The sequence below is a fragment of the Takifugu flavidus genome, chromosome 9 (assembly GCF_003711565.1).
Source record: "Takifugu flavidus isolate HTHZ2018 chromosome 9, ASM371156v2, whole genome shotgun sequence".
NCBI classification, from domain to species: Eukaryota; Metazoa; Chordata; class Actinopteri; order Tetraodontiformes; family Tetraodontidae; genus Takifugu; species Takifugu flavidus.
In genome coordinates this window covers 12733022-12750061 of record NC_079528.1, presented here as the reverse complement: position 1 = coordinate 12750061, position 17040 = coordinate 12733022, and the positions used below count along the sequence as shown (strand labels likewise).

Below are 17040 nucleotides of genomic sequence, written 5' to 3'. Positions count from 1 at the left end.
TCAGGCACACCCTCTCATATCTAATCCACTGTGGGGGTCGGGAGCAGCAGAACGTCTGAAAGGTCACCTGATGGCAGAGGTCACGGCAGAGGTCAGGCCAACACACACCGGGATGAGTCCCCCACCGCCGCGGCGGCAGCAGCTGTCAGGGCGCCGCCTCTCCAATCAGAACTCCGTGCACTAAAAGCCTTTCCCCCCCGCCCCTGAAAGGCTCACACGACGTCCGTCTGATCCGTCTGAGCGTCTGGAGCCGTCTGTCACCACGTTAATGAGCCAAAGGGAAGTGAGCAGCGGGCGGCAACGCCACGGCGCCGCTGGACTGGGTCCACCTCCAGCACCAGTTGGCCTCTCTTTAAAGAACTGATCGAGAAATCATCCGTGTTTATTTGTTTGTCTGTGGTGTCGTTGTGTTTTGGAAGGGTTAATGTTGCTGGGGTCGACCCCAGGGGGGCGGGGCTGGCTGCGTGCTCGTCACTCACAGGAAGCTCATTTACTCTGAGAGTGACACATCAGCAGTTAAATCCATGATTTTCTTTAAGACAGCCAAAGTGCCCCCTAGCACAGCGCCTCTGTATGCAAACACTGTGTTCCTCTAATCCTCTCCAGTTCCTCGCCTCTCTTAAATCAGCCCTCAAGTTCCCCGGTGCCCGTGCACTCTCTCTCTTTGCTGTGCACAAGTTCCGCCTGCTTGGTTTTCAGAATCCCGCATGATTCACGTTCCTGAACGAGAAAATATCCGCCTGTGAAAGACAAAGCTAACAGGTGTCCGCTCTGCTATGTTAGCACTCTCACGCTAAGCGCTAAGGAAGGAAGGAGGAGCACCGTGAGGGTAAAGCGCCCTCAGCACGTCGCCACCACACCAGCTTTAACAAGCACCATGTTGAACAGCACGGTAGCCTCTGACGCTACCTGTCTAATTTTCTCACTAATGGGAGCTTAATTGCACTTAGCGTCACAAAAAGACGAGTAATGGCCGTGGCTTCGCCTTCATGCCACCAGCGCCAGTCTGCTCCAAACATGACACAGTCAGTCAATGCCTTAAAACCAAACCGAGGCGGTAAATAAGAGGTTTGCGGGCGTTTTTATCCATCGTCTTACATTCAGGGAAGTAGGTTGCAGGCTCGCTTCAAACTGCCGCAGCGGTTGAGCGATTCGTCGTTGAGACGGCGCTTTTATGGGCGAACGTGATGCTTGAAGAGCCTAAAGACTCGAAACAAAAGAAGAAAGGTGGAGAGGAAAAAATGTATCACTGGAGGGCAGGTCGGGGGGGTTCTGTTTGATGTGCCTTCCAGGAGCGAGACAAGAGATCGCCGGAGACAAATGCGCTGCGGTTTGGTGTTCCCCCGCGAGCGCGTGGCCTCCGCAGAAATGACGGGAATTCATCTTAATCCTGGAAACCACGTGCTGACCTCACCCTGAAACCTGAACGCAGCGTTCCCTGTCAGCCGCCCCCTCCAGGTGCCCCGTGAACGCGTGTTGACACCATCCTCCTTTAGATGCTCCGCTTAATAGTTTTGGTGCCGTTGCCAGGGTAACCATTCCCAAGGTTGCAGTACCGCAGGTCACCATGCCGGGAAAGGTGATGCGGTCCAAATGCTAATCGCCTTAAGGGAGGTAGAGCGGCCCTCTCACACCTCCACCCAGGGCTCCCAGTTGCGTAGCTGCTAGCGCTAATTATCATATCTGTTAGATCTCCCGATGCAGCGGCGTCGCTCAAGAAAAGGTTTGAGTTAAGCTCTCACATGTCAGAACAAAGAGGCGCAGCTCCGCTCGTGGGTGGAGAGGAGAGAAAAAACAAACAAAAAAAATAACGCAACGCCGTGACAAGCTATCTTTATTCATAGGCGTTTATTTATTGACATCCGTACATCTGATTACACACCGATGAGCTCCCAGCAGCCTCTGGGGCGTTATTGTGTGGGTACACAAACTGGTGTAATATTCACAGCGCACGGAAAGAGGCCGCGTGATGACGATCACCATGTATTTTTCAGAATATATAGGATGTAGGTTGAAATAACACACAAACAAGGGGAGTATGAACACACACACACACAGTCTAATATTGAGTGTAGAGAGTTCTAAAGCTGCTTCCTGTGTTCCCCACACGGTCTCCATCGTGTTCTACGTGACGTTACCGACGAAAAAGGACCACCACGAACGCTGCTAATGTCCTGCATGTAGCTAGCCCGCTTGGCTAACGCTGCGCTAATCACCGTGGAAGGAGACACACACTCGTGCACCGCCTCCCGCCAATCGGGGGGGCGGATGGGGGGGTGGATCACCTAACCTCAGACACAAAGACACAACACTCATACCTTACTGACCAGCGGAGGCTTCGTTTGTTCGACTCACTATTAATATACCTCATTGGTCATTTCCGTCTTTGTGGTTTATTGGGTTCGATATCGAGTTCGGCTCCGGCTCAAACACTCTGTGCTTTCTTTTCCGTGGAGTTTTTAAATCTATATATAGACATTTTCTGAAGAAGTAAAAAAAAGAAAAGCTTTTTACTGTAATAACAAGTGGGTTATGGCTGCTTTCTACTCTTTGTGTACAGAAATAAAATCTTTGTATTTGCCTCTTCGTCTGGCTTTTTGGGGGTTTTTGTTAAATTTTAACCGCCATTTGTGATTCTGTATTTCCCAGTTGAAGGAATGATTATCTCCCTCTGTGACGCAGGGTTCAAGCTCATCGTCTGTTTGAGTGCCGGCGGTTCCTGTTTTATCACTGAAATGACCTTTACTGTGATCATCTCTGACCAATTTCAGGCTCATTACCTTATCTCTGCCCGAGCGGCTGATGGTTGTCTTTATCTGAAACTAGATTAGCTGCTGAAACTCAGCCTGCCTGGATGAACGGCTGCATGATTTCAGGTTCCTACGCCTCATCCTCCATCCTACTCTACTCTTTATTACACCGCTCGTTCACTTTCCTCTTTCTGTGTGATCCACATTCTCTGGGGGGTTTACCCACAGCTATCCCTCTGTTGTTTCACTCCTTCCTGTCTTTTCATCCATTTCAGATTCACTTTTTCCTGCCTTTTTATCAGCTTCAGATTCACCCTTTTCTGCCTCTTTCTCTTGTTCTGATTCACTCCTTTTATCCATTTCAGATTCACTCTTTTCTTCCTTTTGATCTGCATCAGATTCACTATTTTCTGCCTCTTTCCCCTGTTCTGATTCACTCTTTTCATCCATTTTACATTCACTCTTTTCTGCCTCTTTCTCTTGTTCTGATTCACTCTTTTCATCCATTTTACATTCACTCTTTTCCGCCTTTTGAGCTGCCTTAGAGTCACTTGTCGTCTGAACTGCTTCCCTTTTTCTCTCTGACCATTCCTTTTTCCTTTCTGCCCCCTTTACTTCGCTCCCTCCAGCTCCCCACTTCTCCTGCGTTGTGTCCCAGTAAGTCTTCTTCTGGCGAGCGTGCACGACGCGCATGCTCTCCCCCAGCTTCTTTAATTCCTGTCGGATGAAAGGTTTGAACTTCGGGTCCAATTTCCCCACGAGGTCGAAATCCCTCCGTGCTTCCTCCTCGTTGCACAGAGCGGCGTGCGCCCGCGCCCGCTGGTACGTGGCTTTAAAGCTACCTGTGGACATCGAAGAGGAGAAATCACGAAAGGTCAACGTGTAAAAAGCGGCCGAGCCAACAGGAAACAAAGTGGCTGAATAAGGCCGCGAAGCAGTGAAACAGGAAGTGAAAGGTAGGTAGCAAACGAAAGGTCGGTGAGGCTGGGGGCAAACTGCAACCGAAATGAAGGGAGTCGAAGACGGGGGGGGATGGGGGGGCGTTTCATCAGCCTTGACCATGAATTATTCAGCCGTGGCTGAAACAAAAAGAAAGCAGCAGCGGCCATGGGCGGGTGTCGGGGGAGCCGGCGAGGCTCGCCGCCACCGCCACCGCCACCGTGATTGTTGGGTCCTCTCTTTGACTGGTAAACTTAGTTGCCCCCACACACTGGGAGGATGGGGCGTTTATTCTAGCAAAACATCCTGATGGTTTTCACGCTCCAAAATAAAGACGCGCTGGAGGAATACTGGGAAAACAAGCCGCTCGCCCTGCTTCTGCGTCCACCGGCCTGAAATAAAACCCGATTTCCTCGGTGACCTGTCACCCAGGTGAGGCCCGTTTGCTCGGTTAAATCACGGTTCGTTCCAGGAACATCCTTCTTCAGCCTGTTGCCATCACATCAGCTCGTTGCAAGTTCAGCAGAAGGCAAAACTCCCTCTTTTACTGCTTTTTGAACTAATTGACCGCCCAGATTTCAACATCCATCTCACCTTTATGCTTCTTCAGCAGCTTGTCGTTGAGCTCCACCACTCGCTGGTGCTGCTGGAGCTCCAGCAGGCACTGGCTGAGGTTCAGCGTCAGCGGAAGACACACCTTCTCCAGCGATTCCAAGTCCTCCGACTCTCTGTCCACCTGCAGGAGGCCAGGGCATCATTAAGGGTTCTTTTTTTAAAGATGATGGAGTGCTGTGGTGAAGCTCAGATGATTACGGAGTAAATCACAATCGAATAAAGCAGAGAAATCTGCGGGTAGCTGGTATTTTTGGATCCTCTTGTCTCTGCTTTTCTTCTCGCCAGCATACCTTCGATACCACAGCTGCTCTTTGGAGGAGAAACAACAATGGGAGATGATTGTGGCGCGTGAGCGGCAATCTTTATTTCAATCACTGGAGCAGCTGGGAGCGTGCTGTCAATAACTGTTGACATTCCTCCAGTTTTGCTGGGGAACAATTTGGAATTTTTCCAGCAGACAACAAAACCAAAGCCACCCGCCAGATTGCTGCGCTTTTAGAAGACCTGTGGTGGGGAACACTGACCAGTTTTCGGAGGGCGTCCACGTATTCCAGGGCTTCGGTGAACTTGGCTGAAGCCTCCTGAAAGCGTTTCTCCTTGATGAGAAAGTTCCCTTCGTCCTGCAGCAGCATGATGAGCCGTAGCATCTGCTGCCAGTCCTTCCCCTCCGACCCACTGGAAGCACTGGGACTGATGGTGGCGGAACAGGCTTCCTCATGGTCGCCTGCTGCCCCCGGTGACAGCTCCCCTCCCTCAGATATTTCCTGGTTTTCTTCTCCTCCCTGCTCTTTTGTCCCATCTCCTCCGCTTCCTTGGTCCTCCGCCTCCTTGTCCTGTGTCTTCTCCAGCATGTTCCAGTACGCCTCCTTCTCCTCCCAGTACTTCTCCTTCATGCGCTCCGACAACGCCCTCAGCTCCCGGCCGACGAGGGAGGCCAGGGTGACGTCCAGGCTGGCCACCATGTTGAAGTCTCTGCGGGCTTCCTTCTCGTTCCACACGGCGGCGTGAGCCTTGGCTCTCTTGTAGTACCCCTTCACACAATCTGAGAATATCGAGAAATAAAAAACCCAAGCCCGGTAAATGAACCCAAACAGAATTATTAATGAACGGAGAAATAAAGCGAAGGTCTGCTGCAGCGGCGGTGGCGGTTTATTTGCATTTAGGCCAGCGCGGGTCTGCGCCAGATCAAACGGAATTACACGCTGCATCTCTGTTGATCGCGATGATATTGCTCAAGATGCCGCGGGGTGAACGCCCGCCCGCCCGCCCGCGCCGCCGCGTGCTCACACCTGCCGAGGCTCACGTCGCTGTCTGCCGCACGCTCACGTGGAGAGGCCGATTGGTCAGGACTCATTTGAAGCGCGGCATCGACCACATTACCCACATCTGACTGGCTCCTCCACATCGGCTCCTCGGGTTTTAGTTATTTATGTGAAGCTAATTTCATCCGCTGCTAGTTGGAGCCTATCTGAGCGCAACGTGCTGCAGCGGTGCTGGCTGGTGGCTCCAGTTTTATTAACTCCTTCCTCTTCCTTCCTCCCCCACCCATAAAATTCCTAATTCGGGCACCATTCCCAAAGATATGTTGCTCTTGCCTCTGGCAAAAACCAACCGTCAGCTGCTTTTAACAAAGGCGGGATGCAGGAAAGGGAGGACTGGCCGACGTATTGATGAGAGGGACCCGGGAAGGAGAGGCTGAGAGGAGCGAAAAGAGGTTTAGCTGAGAAAAGACAAAGGGAGAGAAGAAAGTGAAAGTGGAGGGAGGCCTCGTGAAGAGCGCTGCAGCCTCACGGCAGCTTGAAATCAGCCCGTGGAGCTGTGAAAATCCCGTCAATCCTCGCCACAACACAGCTGCAACCCTGCGCACACACCAGAGCCGCGCACCCATCCTCCACCGCGCATGTCACGCATGCCGCAAACAAACTACGGGGATGTGCACGCTGCCTCCTCCCGCTGAAGACAAATATGAGTGGAAAAATATGAGCAGGCTCGGGGACAGAGAGAACAATAGAAAGACTGCCACTGTGGCATAATTCATAAGGCTGCGGAGCTGGGGGAGCGTCAGCACGAGAGCTCCCAGGACTGTGTGAGTAGCCATGGGGATGACGCGCCAGCTCCCCGGGCTGCTCCAGCTTTAAAACTCGTGTTAGTGTCAAAGTCGGCTCTTCTACACACTGTCACCGAGGACAACAAACAAGAGGCGCGGCGACGACGCCGGCAGAGGCATCAGACCCTGACCTGTCACACTTTCCCAACACTTTGAAATGACTGTGTCGCTGTGCTGATATCCTGGGGAGGGGGCAACTTGCGCACAGACCCATTTTACCCTTCGCCGAGCAGCTTTGCATGCACTTCATTTGAAACAATTCTTCCAAAATGTGTGAAATATTGACATTTGCTGCCTTGTTAAGATGATCAGAAATGGTCTTGGGCTCCATCTTTCCCTGGATGTTCCTCGTATGAACACAATTCGAGGGGGACGCCTTTGGGATTAAATACGTTTGAATATGTGGAGATGAAAAGATGAGCGATTCCAAAAAATACTGGAAGAATCTGGAAAAGCTTTTGGACCTTGTTGCTATGGTGCAGTAGCCCTCGAAACTGTTGAGGAGCCAACCAAGAAACCTTTCCCCAGTTAGACGTGAGCCTGTTCTTTACTTTCTTCGGGGCTCCTACAAGAATTGCTTTGCATGTTTTACATTCAGGGAAAACAAAATTGACATTTCAGATGGGGGAATGCCCCTGGGTCCATCCAGAAGCTCAAACAAAACCTTCGCCTCCTTTGGAGAATCTCTCAACTGCTTGATGAGTGAAAATCCTCCCGTTCCTTAATTCTATTTCCTCTCTCTCCATCTGCAGATGGTCCGTGTCCCTGAGCCACTTCCTTTTCATGAATGTTCAGATTAAATGGCGTTTGATGAACCCGCCTCCCCGAACGGGCCAAAATAATGTTGGAAACATTCATCCTCTCTGGGAAGCGGGCATTTTCCATTTATCGTGTCATTCCATGGGTCGACGGAACAAACTGGGGCCAAACACACACCAGAAACGTTTGTTTTCTTCAACTTACTGCAGCAAAGAAAACTGGCGACACCTTGAAGGAAATAATAAAGTGACAAGTGTGTCTATAATGTATTCATGGCTCATTGTTATTTATTTATGAATAAATATGCCGAGCTGCTGGTGGTGCGATCGTTCACATTCCGGAGGCCCTTCTGGTTGGTCGAAGAGCTTGTCGGCTGGTTTCTCTCCTGCTGAGCATCTGCGGCACCGCATACGAATTCAATTTGACAAATCGGCCATGAAATCTGTCTGATTTATCAGTCTGGCCTGAACGCAGCATGTTTCCTACACTCCAAAGCTGCCAGCGGGACCGGACCGTCCGATCGACATTCCACGCGCGGCTTTACCTTTGTGTTTGTGGAGCAGCTCGTCGGTGTGCTCGATGACTTCATAATACTCCTCCAGCTCCAGCATGCACTGGCAGTAATTCAGTTCCAGGGGGATGATCATACGACCCAGATTAATGTAGTCTATGTCGCCCGGCATCTCCTACACACACAGATGGGAGAAGAAAGAGGAGAAGGTGTTATGAGCTGCTGCGTTTGCCTGACATCTGCTGCCTGCATTTCAATCATTCCCGTCAGTTCTGGGGGTTTGAATATATTCACGCAAACACAGCGTGAGTTCAGGAACCCGTCATTCTCGCCCCCGACCAACAAATCATTACGTGATGTTTGCGTGCGGATGATCCTTAAAATTCCCCCACATTATGTCGGGCTGAAACTCTAGCAGACCTTCTCCTGCGGGACCAGCTACTTCCTGCCCCCAGAACCCTCCTGGGGTTCCACGGAGAGGACGCGACGGCGCGTGACCTGATGGTTTGGACTCACTCTGGACTGGACGGTTTTCAGCAGCAGGACGGCCTCTTTGTATCTGCTCGCAGCCTCTCGGAACTTCCTCTGCTTGACCAGCGCGTTGCCCTGCATGTGGAGCAGCGGCACCGTCCGCAGCTTCTCGTCCTTTTCCATCATCCACGACTCGCGGTGGTAGGACATGGGGTCGCCCACCTGGATGCAGCAAAGGCAGGCGCGCAGACAGTCACCACCGGTCGTTCATCCTGATTCTCATATCGTGCTACATCACTTCAGTTTGACTTGACTGTCTTTTTATCGCGTCCCTTTTGGCTTCGTTTGGACCTGTTTAGACCTGCCGCGACCTGTAACCCGCCAGCCTCGGACCACATTAATCATCCGAGACCATTGGTGCGTGTTCGGCACCCTCCCCTCTATAGTGGCTCAGAAGCGACAGAAATGTGGAGCTGGAGCTGTAACTGCTCCACTGCGTGACAGGGTGTGTTTCTGTTAAATAAAGACTCCGTATCCTTCATCTTGCCAGCCGAACAGCCCGAGAAAGTATCAGAAACAGATGAAGATGGTAATTTAGCACTGCTGGAGCCCCTGCTGGGTTTCGGGCTGATTGTGGGAGCGGCATTCTGAGCCGAAGGAGACGTCACTTTGTTTCTATCAACTCTCTCAGTGGGTTTTTAATAGAGGACGTGAGCCGAAGACACGGACGGCTCAACGCTCGCCCCTCTTCTGTCGCTTCCCAGTGGGACATTCTTTTTTACTGTCCTTTACCTGCACCAGCTCCATGATGAATATAAGCGGCTGAGGGGTTTTCATCAGCTCATCGAGCTCTGGGAATCCGGTGGAGTGATAGTGGAATAGATTTCCCATACCGCACATGTGCTTCTGGCCTTCCAGGGGGTCTTTCCCTTGAGCAATTAGCCTCATTCCCTTAGAGACGATGGGGTACAAGCCGGTATGCTGCGGAAAAACACAAAGTGTGTGGATGTTGATGCAATTAAATCAGGTCTTTATATTGACTTTGTTCATTTTAAGAATATACGAGCATCAGTTTTCATTTTTGTGCAGAAGAAAGGATCACTACTATTTGCACAAGCGGTGCGTTCAGAGGATTCAGCAGATTCGTGTGCGCCATAAACCGCGATTAGGATGCGTTTAAGGGCTCTGGAATTCCCGTGCATGCGTCGGTCTGTTACTCACCACGGCGTCACACCAGAACTCTGCCACCTCCCCAACCCTCATGGACATCAGCAGCGTCTCCCACACCTCCATCTTGAACATCTTCCCCACGAAGATCTCAGCAGGCCTCCCGGCCAGTCGGCTGTCGTCGACGACCGTTCGCTCAAAGTCGTCCAGCAGCGTCTGGAAATGGAAAACCAGCTGGAGGTGGAGGCAGGAGAGCGCAAATTAAACAAATGCATCCGTCAGGACACCAGCATGAAGCACAAACCCAAATGAAAGACAGTGGAAATCTGTTTTTCATGAGTTCAAACCGAATGAATGCGGTTTATTTGCAAATAGAAAGATAATAGATGAAATACATTTTATTTGCACTAGATTTCCAGCTCTCCCACCGCCGATCATATCAGGGTTGCGGACACCTCGACTCAGTAAATCGGAGGACATTGTGACTGGCACGAATGACTGGAACCCGGACTAACGAGCACTCGCGATGCGCGCTCACGCTCGCTGAATGCCCTGATTCACAAGATGGTCGGACCCACCCGGGCGGCCTCGAAACCGGAAGAAGGCACTTGGCTGATCCGGATACACACGGAGGGGGACGTTTAAGGCCACAGTGAGCAGAAAACCAGGTCTTTGCACGCACGTGAACACCTGATTGAGCCCCACAGGCCGCACCATGGTCCCACAAGGGTGCGAGCGCACGAAGGGCGTGACCTCACGCTGCGGCTGTCATGGACAGCAGACGTCTGGCCTTGATGCCATGTGGCTGGATGGGAGTCGGTAGAAAATAGAAGTCTGTGAGCAGCATGGGATGAACAAAACACGTGGCAGAACCACGAGGCAGTACGGAGGACCAAACGGTGGCAGCGTGCGAGTGCCAGGGACCGAACAGGTGATCTCAGGGGGTAAATCATAGAAGAAAGGCTCTGACCGATACAGGCGACGCAGTTACATAATTTAGAATCACAAATGTATTCAAATGAACGAGCCTCTTGTAATGAAGGTGCCCCGCGCCGGTCCTGCTGTCAGACGTGACACACTACCTTTGTCCCGGGTGGAAAATGAGGCAGCGGTCCTGTGCCTCCGGCCAGAATCTTTTTCCTGACTCCTGGATGGTTAATAAGGTACGTCTCCTCCATTTCCACTCAGCCCCGAGTGCGTTTCTTTCCAGGCTTGTTTTGCCTCTGTTGAGCTGTTTGCTCCTGCGTTGATTAGTCTTGAGGAGGGAGACTCTTGGCCGCTCGGCTCCCGCTTTGACAGATGGCTGGATTAGGCAGGGTTTGGAGGTGAACGCTTCAATCTGAGGAGCTAATCTTTCTCCTGCCACCACGAATGGTAGGTTAATCCCTGCAGGGAGGGCACAGGACGGGCGGGGATGGCCGCCATGTTCTGGGATCATGGATGGGAAAGGCCCGGATCATTCCAGGCAGGGATCATCCTGGGGAAAAGAGCAAAGCCCTGGTGACAAGGGACAGAAAAGAGCAGAAACAGGAAGAGCTGGCTTCAGGAATGCTTGGAAGTTATTTCATTCAAGATTGGCTTACAGCAGAATGAAAGAATGTTTTTGCTGCCATTTATTTGCTTCAAAGTTCCACCTTTTTGACAGAACGCGTAGGTTAAATACTCACTTTCAAATGTTTGATTGCCATCCAAACCCTCTGAAAAGCCTTTCTTTACTACAATGAAATATCCGTACAGTCTATAAAAACCTTGCACTGCATTTTTCAAAGCACTTTTAATTCACTGTGCTTCATGGTCACTAAACAAAATAACTTGGTAAGTACTTGCGACAAAGGCACACAACAGCTCCAGATGCTGCCAACTTGATTTTAACCCAGTTTAAACACAGGAAGCGAAAAATGAAATGAAAAATGCATTCCCCAAGTTCTCGTCCAATGTGCCCTAAATTAATTATTCATTATTTTGTCACGCACTAAATGTGCCTAAGAATTATATGAATTTCCAGAACTTTTATATTTAAATGCTGGTTTTGCCTCTGGGACATCCCAACATGACCACAGGGGCGGCAACAAAGAATCTAGGAGAATGTAAATGAGGTCGACTTCGGCACCAACGCTCCCCTCGACGTGCGAGAGCATTTGTAAACTGATGTTGGGAGCTTGCAGAGAAATGTGGCACATTACAGTGTAACGAATATAGATTATAGATCTGTGGCAGACATGAACGCGTTTGGCGGCTGAGATTTCCTTATTAAACCTTTATCTCCACCAACGTAGGTAACAATAGTGTAATCCCTCGATGTGGAAGTGAAATATCTGTGATGTAGCTTTGTTAATGTCTAAAGCTCAATGTTCAAGAAATGTAATCAAAATAGCTGTAATTTAGCCTTGACACAAATGTAAAGACAGTGAGTGGCAGGATATGCTTGCATTTAAGAGGACACAAAATTACACATTCAGGGACACTTTAATAAAAAAAAACGACTACTGTTATTACACTCATAAAAAAACAAAGAAATCAACGTGCTTGATCCTTTTAGTACATGGTAGAAATGAATGAATGAATGCGGCAGCAGCTGAATGAAGCCTCTTCTGTCCCGGTGGTGACGTTATGTCGCCCCCTGGTGGTCACTTCTCGACCAGGGAGTCGAGCTGCTCCTGCAGGGAGGCCAGCTGGGGGAGGAGAAAAATAAAATGCGTGATTGATGGCGAGCAGCCCGGGGGTGTAATTGAGGGGGTAAGTGGATGATGATTAACATGTCTTTTCGCATTAATCTGCTGCCCTGGTTCGTCCATACAAACAGTGGGCACAAGACTGTGGGTGGCCACGCCGCCATGGCGACAAAGAACGATCCCAATCGCTGTCGCTGACAAATTGAACATGACTGCGGATGAAACTTGCCATCAGGGCTTGTAAATGACAGCCAGATGAGTGCACATGTAATATGACACCCGGGTGAGGAACTCAAGAGGCGTGGAGCCTCGATTGCATTGATTTTCCGCGAAAGGGTTTTTACCTGCTCCATCTCCCGCTCCTCCTGCTGAATGATCTCATCCAGCAAAGCCTGGAAGCGGTTCTGTGTGGAGAGAGCAGCAAAAACAGGGTTGGTTCCGAGCTTCAGTTAACTGTCACGGGTTTGCACGCTCGGGCGTCTTCCTGTCCCGATGGCCTTTTGGACAGAAAGGCCCCCTTGAGGCGATGCCAGTCAGAGACAGGTGACCTTTTCACTGCAACCCTGACGATAAACACAGCAGACCGCACCGATGTCCTCCTTTAACTGACCGTGTGCCCTGATGCGCGCTGCTTACTTTGAGGGCCTGGTTTTCCACTTTCATGATCAGCTCCTCCTGTTGTTTCTTGCGAGCGCGGGTTTCCTGGAGCTTGGCCTTGATGCTGTTGATCTGCACCTGGTACTCCAGAACTGCGGGGGGGACGCAAAAGAAGATGACAAGCTGCGACCGGCGTGGAGGGACAAACGTTCATCAACAGAAGAGGCTAATGTCTGAGAACGTCTGAGAAGCAACAGATGTCCCGGTGCCGCTTTCTTTGGCTTCTCTCAACCTGATTTCTGCACATCTGCATTTAAACCATCAATCATCCAAGTACGCTTCGGTCAATTGCAACAACAAGCTGGCCCAGTCAAGGAGTTTGTGGAGCTCCAGCACAAACGCTCTGCAGGACCAGATGGAAAGTGGAGGGCTGGATCGGGGAAGCCCATAACCCGTCAGACTGGGAGCGCTGTGCCTTGATAATGATAATAATAATAACAGAGGCACCGAGTGAGAGCTGGAACAGCCGCCGTGCTCCTGAAAACCAAGCTGTACTTAGAGATCCAGACTGCTGACGGAAAATCTTTTTGGCCTCTGCTTTGACTGGAATCAGAGCAATTTTGATTTTCTTAAATGTCAAACTGTCTCTGGTCCACGGGACAGTTCTGCCAGTCTGAGCTCAAGACTGAGATAAATGAGAGATGAGAGAATGACGGCGTTCCAGTGGGACAGCTGATGGAGCCGGCCTCTGCCCTGAAGCTGCGGGGAAAGTTGCGAGCACGAGTTCCAGCAGTTAGTGCTGCTCCAATTTCCCCCTCGCACAGACCCAACGACCTCCCCCGGTCCAAACCCCTTTTACCTATTTGACTGTTTCTGTCGCTCTCGTTCTGCGTGGAATCGGACTCGTTGAGTTTGTCTTGCAGCTGTCGGACCAGATCATCCTCCGTGTCCATGATATTCAGGTCCTCGTCCTCGTGACGGTCCCCTTCGTCTTCCTCCTCCTCGCTGGAGCTGCTGATGTCATTGAAGATCTCCCTCAGCTCGTCACGCTGGACTAGCCATGCAAAAAAAGAAGCAGACTGGATGTTATTAAAGGAGACAAATCTCTGGTTTGATCTCAGCCTGCGGAAGAATAATGAGAACCTCATTTTAAATTTTAGAGATTTGCAGGGACTCTGAAATGAGTCAAATGGAGACTCTCTTACCAGAAGAGCCGTGGCCCATCTTATGACCCGAGGTCCCGGGTGAGGAGTCCAGGTTGGCCAAAGAGCTGTGCTGATCTCCGTCCTTTGATTCGTCCTCGTTGATGATTTCCCACCCTGAATATTTTGGGTTAAAGTCCTCAAAGCTCTGCAGTCAGACCTCTGTAATTCTTAAAACTTCTCATTAACTTGAGAATTCTGGCACTCATTCATCACGTGCGTGCCTGCCGCTGCAAATGCCACGGCTATAATTAGATTCTAGCTTTGCTGTGACCAACTAAGCAATGATAATGAACAGTCCGTCTCAATTACTGTACCGCCAGCGCCCACTCTGAGGCCCTGTTTTGCTCTTATTCTGTCAGACGTGTTTAGAAACTCATTAAAGCGCTAATGAGCTACGAAGAATTCCGTATTCATCACTACATATTGGCCGGAATGATGTCAGGTGGGTCAGGATGGGCTTGGCATCAGGGTCAGAAAGGAGGCGGATTAAGGTTTCGGTCATTACACGCAGCTACGCAGCGATTAGGCGGAAACAATGCGCTCTTAATGAAGACGTGTCTTTGGCAACGCTGACAACAGCGCAGGGGTCTGAAAGGATACGGACAATGGCGGCATCCGCATCTGTGCTCAGCAACCTCTTCACCTCCTTCTCCACATCAGGAGATTCGATGTACTGTGATAGAGACAGAGATATGTAGGTTAGGTAGCATTAGCAGCACATCCCAGGCCGTTACGCTCGCTCGCTCTCTCCCAAATACACACACACACACTGGTAGCAGCTGGTCACATGCCAAGAAGCACATTAGTGATTAAAACAGAAGGGACCAAATCAATATGGCTAAGCTCTGCGTCTTCAAGATTTATTCCAAAGACAAAGTAGAAGTGCAGTGTTGGAGCACACTCGCCTCCACTTTGATCAAAGTGAAAGTGAAATTGCTTTTTGTGTGCATGCCTTCAAGGCAAACTAAGATGGAAATGCTTTATTTATATGTAAATTTAGTTTTCTTTCACTACAGTTTCCCATTTTATGAAATGTAAATGCACTGTTGGAACAGAGCCTCCAAGAGCGGCGGCTCATCAGACGGGAAGCTAAACAGACAGACAGGACGGGACCGAGATGTGCTGACGGGGGAGGCGAAACTGTCAAAACCTTCTTTTTTGCAGTCTTCCGAAATCTCCTCTTGCGTGTGTTCTTCAGCGGACAGGTGACTGGAGAGAGAAGGGGGCGGGATGAAACACTCGATCGATGAAGCCAAAACGACTGAATTGGCTTTAGAGGTCAGAGAATGAATCAGAAATTGTTGAATTCTTTAGGAGCAGCAGCAGCCCAAAGCGCTGCAGTGTGTGTATCTTCTGTCTACTTACTCCCATGGTTCCAAACAAATTTCTTGTCCTTGTCTTTGTCCTTCTTCTTGCCCTTGGGGTCGCTGCCAGTTGGCTCCTCTAAAGGAGGATAAAGGTCTCCATCTAGTGTACACACCAGCATCTAACAAGGACCGTACACTTATAAGAGAACGGAAATGCTTCAACACTGATTACACAAATTCTGCTATAGTTTTAAAAAAAAACAAGATTTTGTTAGAAGGATTAGTTTTAATTATCTTCAGCAATCATCCATATATAGTGTCTTTTGGCAACATCTTTAATGCTACCGCAGCTGTTTACCTGGCAGACATCAGCAGTCTTGTAGAATGTCTTCTTGTCCACCGTTTTTAGAGACTCGATCATACACGGCAGATCCACCAGTTTGCAGGCCAAAGGAACGCGATCTACTCTCACGATACCATGACGACCATCAGCTGCAGGGGGAAAAAAAGACCTGCTTGGAACTCTGATCATATGAAACAAACGTCTATATTGGTGTCTTAAACTGGAAGCGTCAGGCTTACGGTGCAACTCTATGGTCAGCCTGTCTTTCATGTTCATGCTGCTGGACTGAGCAATCTGTCTTACTGTTGAGGCGTATTCCTGAAAACAAATAAGAAAGAAAAATATTTTCAATAATATAATTCAAGTCAAGTCTCCTCAGCAATTACTCAAAAGCTGGGATGATTGAACGTGTAGATCCATCTCACCAGTGGAAGCCTTAGGATAAACTGGTTCTCCAGCTCATACGGTGCATCTTCCTTATTCTTGGAGCTGACCTTGCCGACTACAAACAAGTTAAATTAACATGAAAAACATGCGATTTATTAAGCTAGAAAGGCATTTGGAGCCTGCAGACCTCCACCAAGCAGCTCATTTCACCACATCTTGTGACTTACACCTAAAACAACCTTGTGCATGTTCATGGAGAGAGAGCAGGTGTTGGATGTACAATAGTATATCTAGGTTGTGGTAATACGAGGTTACATAACATAACCTTTATCACCATAGGCCCCTTGGGTTTTTATGTTTTAAAAATATATATGGCATTACGTATAAGAGACACCTATGCTGCACAGGATCTTTAACATCCTGACGTTCGTGTAGGTAATCAAATCACAACCCTAACCCCAAATCACATTAAAATACATTTACTTTTTTAAAATATCTATGCTTCATGTGTTTGTAGTTAAAAGTGGAAAATTGGAGCAAATGCTAGCTCACCTAAATGCTCGTAAATGCAAGCTAACCTTAGCATAGGCTAAATTAGCAACAAGAGGTCTTAACCTACCTTTAATTTTAGACGTCATCTTCTTCTAGACTTGGTCTTCCGTCCTGTAACGGTGTTTCAACTGTTTTAATAAATCAATAGTTGAGAAGACAAGCTAATCAGGAGGCCATCGCTTAAATAAAGCCTACTTTGCAGCGCTCTAAACGAAGTATTGAGACTACCGATCGCATCGAATTTGCAACCATCAAGTGTGCTCGGAAATTGAAAACACCGTCCCGGTCCGTGTTAGGAAAAGACAAGGAAATAAGGGTTTATTTTATTCAGTCAACCTTGGTTGTTAAAATAGTTCCCCTCTATCTGTTTATAATTAAGTGATGTTGTTTTGACGTTGCTGCTGGAATTGTTATTTAATCAGTCAATATCAAATTACTTTTTTTTTTTTAGAAAATAAATAATATATATCCGTATTATTAAATAGAAACCTTTAAATCTTGTGTCGAACACAAATAGTGCCCTGGATGCCGATATTTCAGACTAGTCGGTAACGGTTTGCAATTAAATCATTCGAGAAAAGTGAAACAAAAATTTACTGAAAACACAAAGTCATGGAACGTCCCATTCTGTCGTCATATTCTCGCACACGACCCAAAC

General features: G+C 49.1%; 3 protein-coding genes across 10 annotated transcripts in view; 1 reads left to right on the top strand and 2 right to left on the bottom strand.

The window, feature by feature from the left end:
• The window catches only part of drp2 (dystrophin related protein 2), a 102248-nt gene extending 99662 nt beyond the window's left edge, over positions 1 to 2586 (top strand). For all 7 annotated transcript variants that reach the window (XM_057042434.1, XM_057042431.1, XM_057042433.1 and 4 more), the window contains one exon: positions 5 to 2586. In XM_057042434.1, coding sequence (XP_056898414.1) covers positions 5 to 24 — 20 coding nt within the window. In that variant the 3' untranslated portion in view covers positions 25 to 2586. The remainder of the gene's footprint in view (positions 1 to 4) is intronic.
• Positions 1818 to 11497, bottom strand: LOC130530900 (uncharacterized). The gene is made up of 8 exons (XM_057042475.1): positions 10402 to 11497; positions 9374 to 9553; positions 8945 to 9133; positions 8198 to 8374; positions 7715 to 7856; positions 4829 to 5346; positions 4284 to 4425; positions 1818 to 3592 (listed from the first exon to the last, which is right to left on the bottom strand). The coding sequence occupies exons 1-8, from the start codon at positions 10495 to 10497 to the stop codon at positions 2979 to 2981; spliced, it is 2058 nt and encodes a 685-aa protein (XP_056898455.1). The 5' UTR covers positions 10498 to 11497; the 3' UTR covers positions 1818 to 2978.
• Positions 11498 to 11766: 269 nt separating this feature from the next.
• Positions 11767 to 16978, bottom strand: taf7 (TAF7 RNA polymerase II, TATA box binding protein (TBP)-associated factor). Of its 2 annotated transcripts, XM_057042489.1 has the most exons (13): positions 16872 to 16978; positions 16450 to 16493; positions 15869 to 15945; positions 15683 to 15761; positions 15459 to 15592; positions 15159 to 15279; positions 14944 to 15002; positions 14394 to 14466; positions 13794 to 13907; positions 13448 to 13642; positions 12628 to 12740; positions 12336 to 12395; positions 11767 to 11991 (listed from the first exon to the last, which is right to left on the bottom strand). In XM_057042489.1, exons 2-13 carry the CDS (start codon positions 16466 to 16468, stop codon positions 11947 to 11949), a joined length of 1089 nt encoding a protein of 362 aa, XP_056898469.1. In that variant the 5' UTR covers positions 16469 to 16493; positions 16872 to 16978; the 3' UTR covers positions 11767 to 11946. The 2 variants fall into 2 exon arrangements, with proteins under 2 accessions (XP_056898469.1, XP_056898468.1); XM_057042488.1 differs by lacking the exon at positions 16872 to 16978 and having other exon boundaries at positions 16450 to 16843.
• Positions 16979 to 17040: the final 62 nt, after the last annotated feature.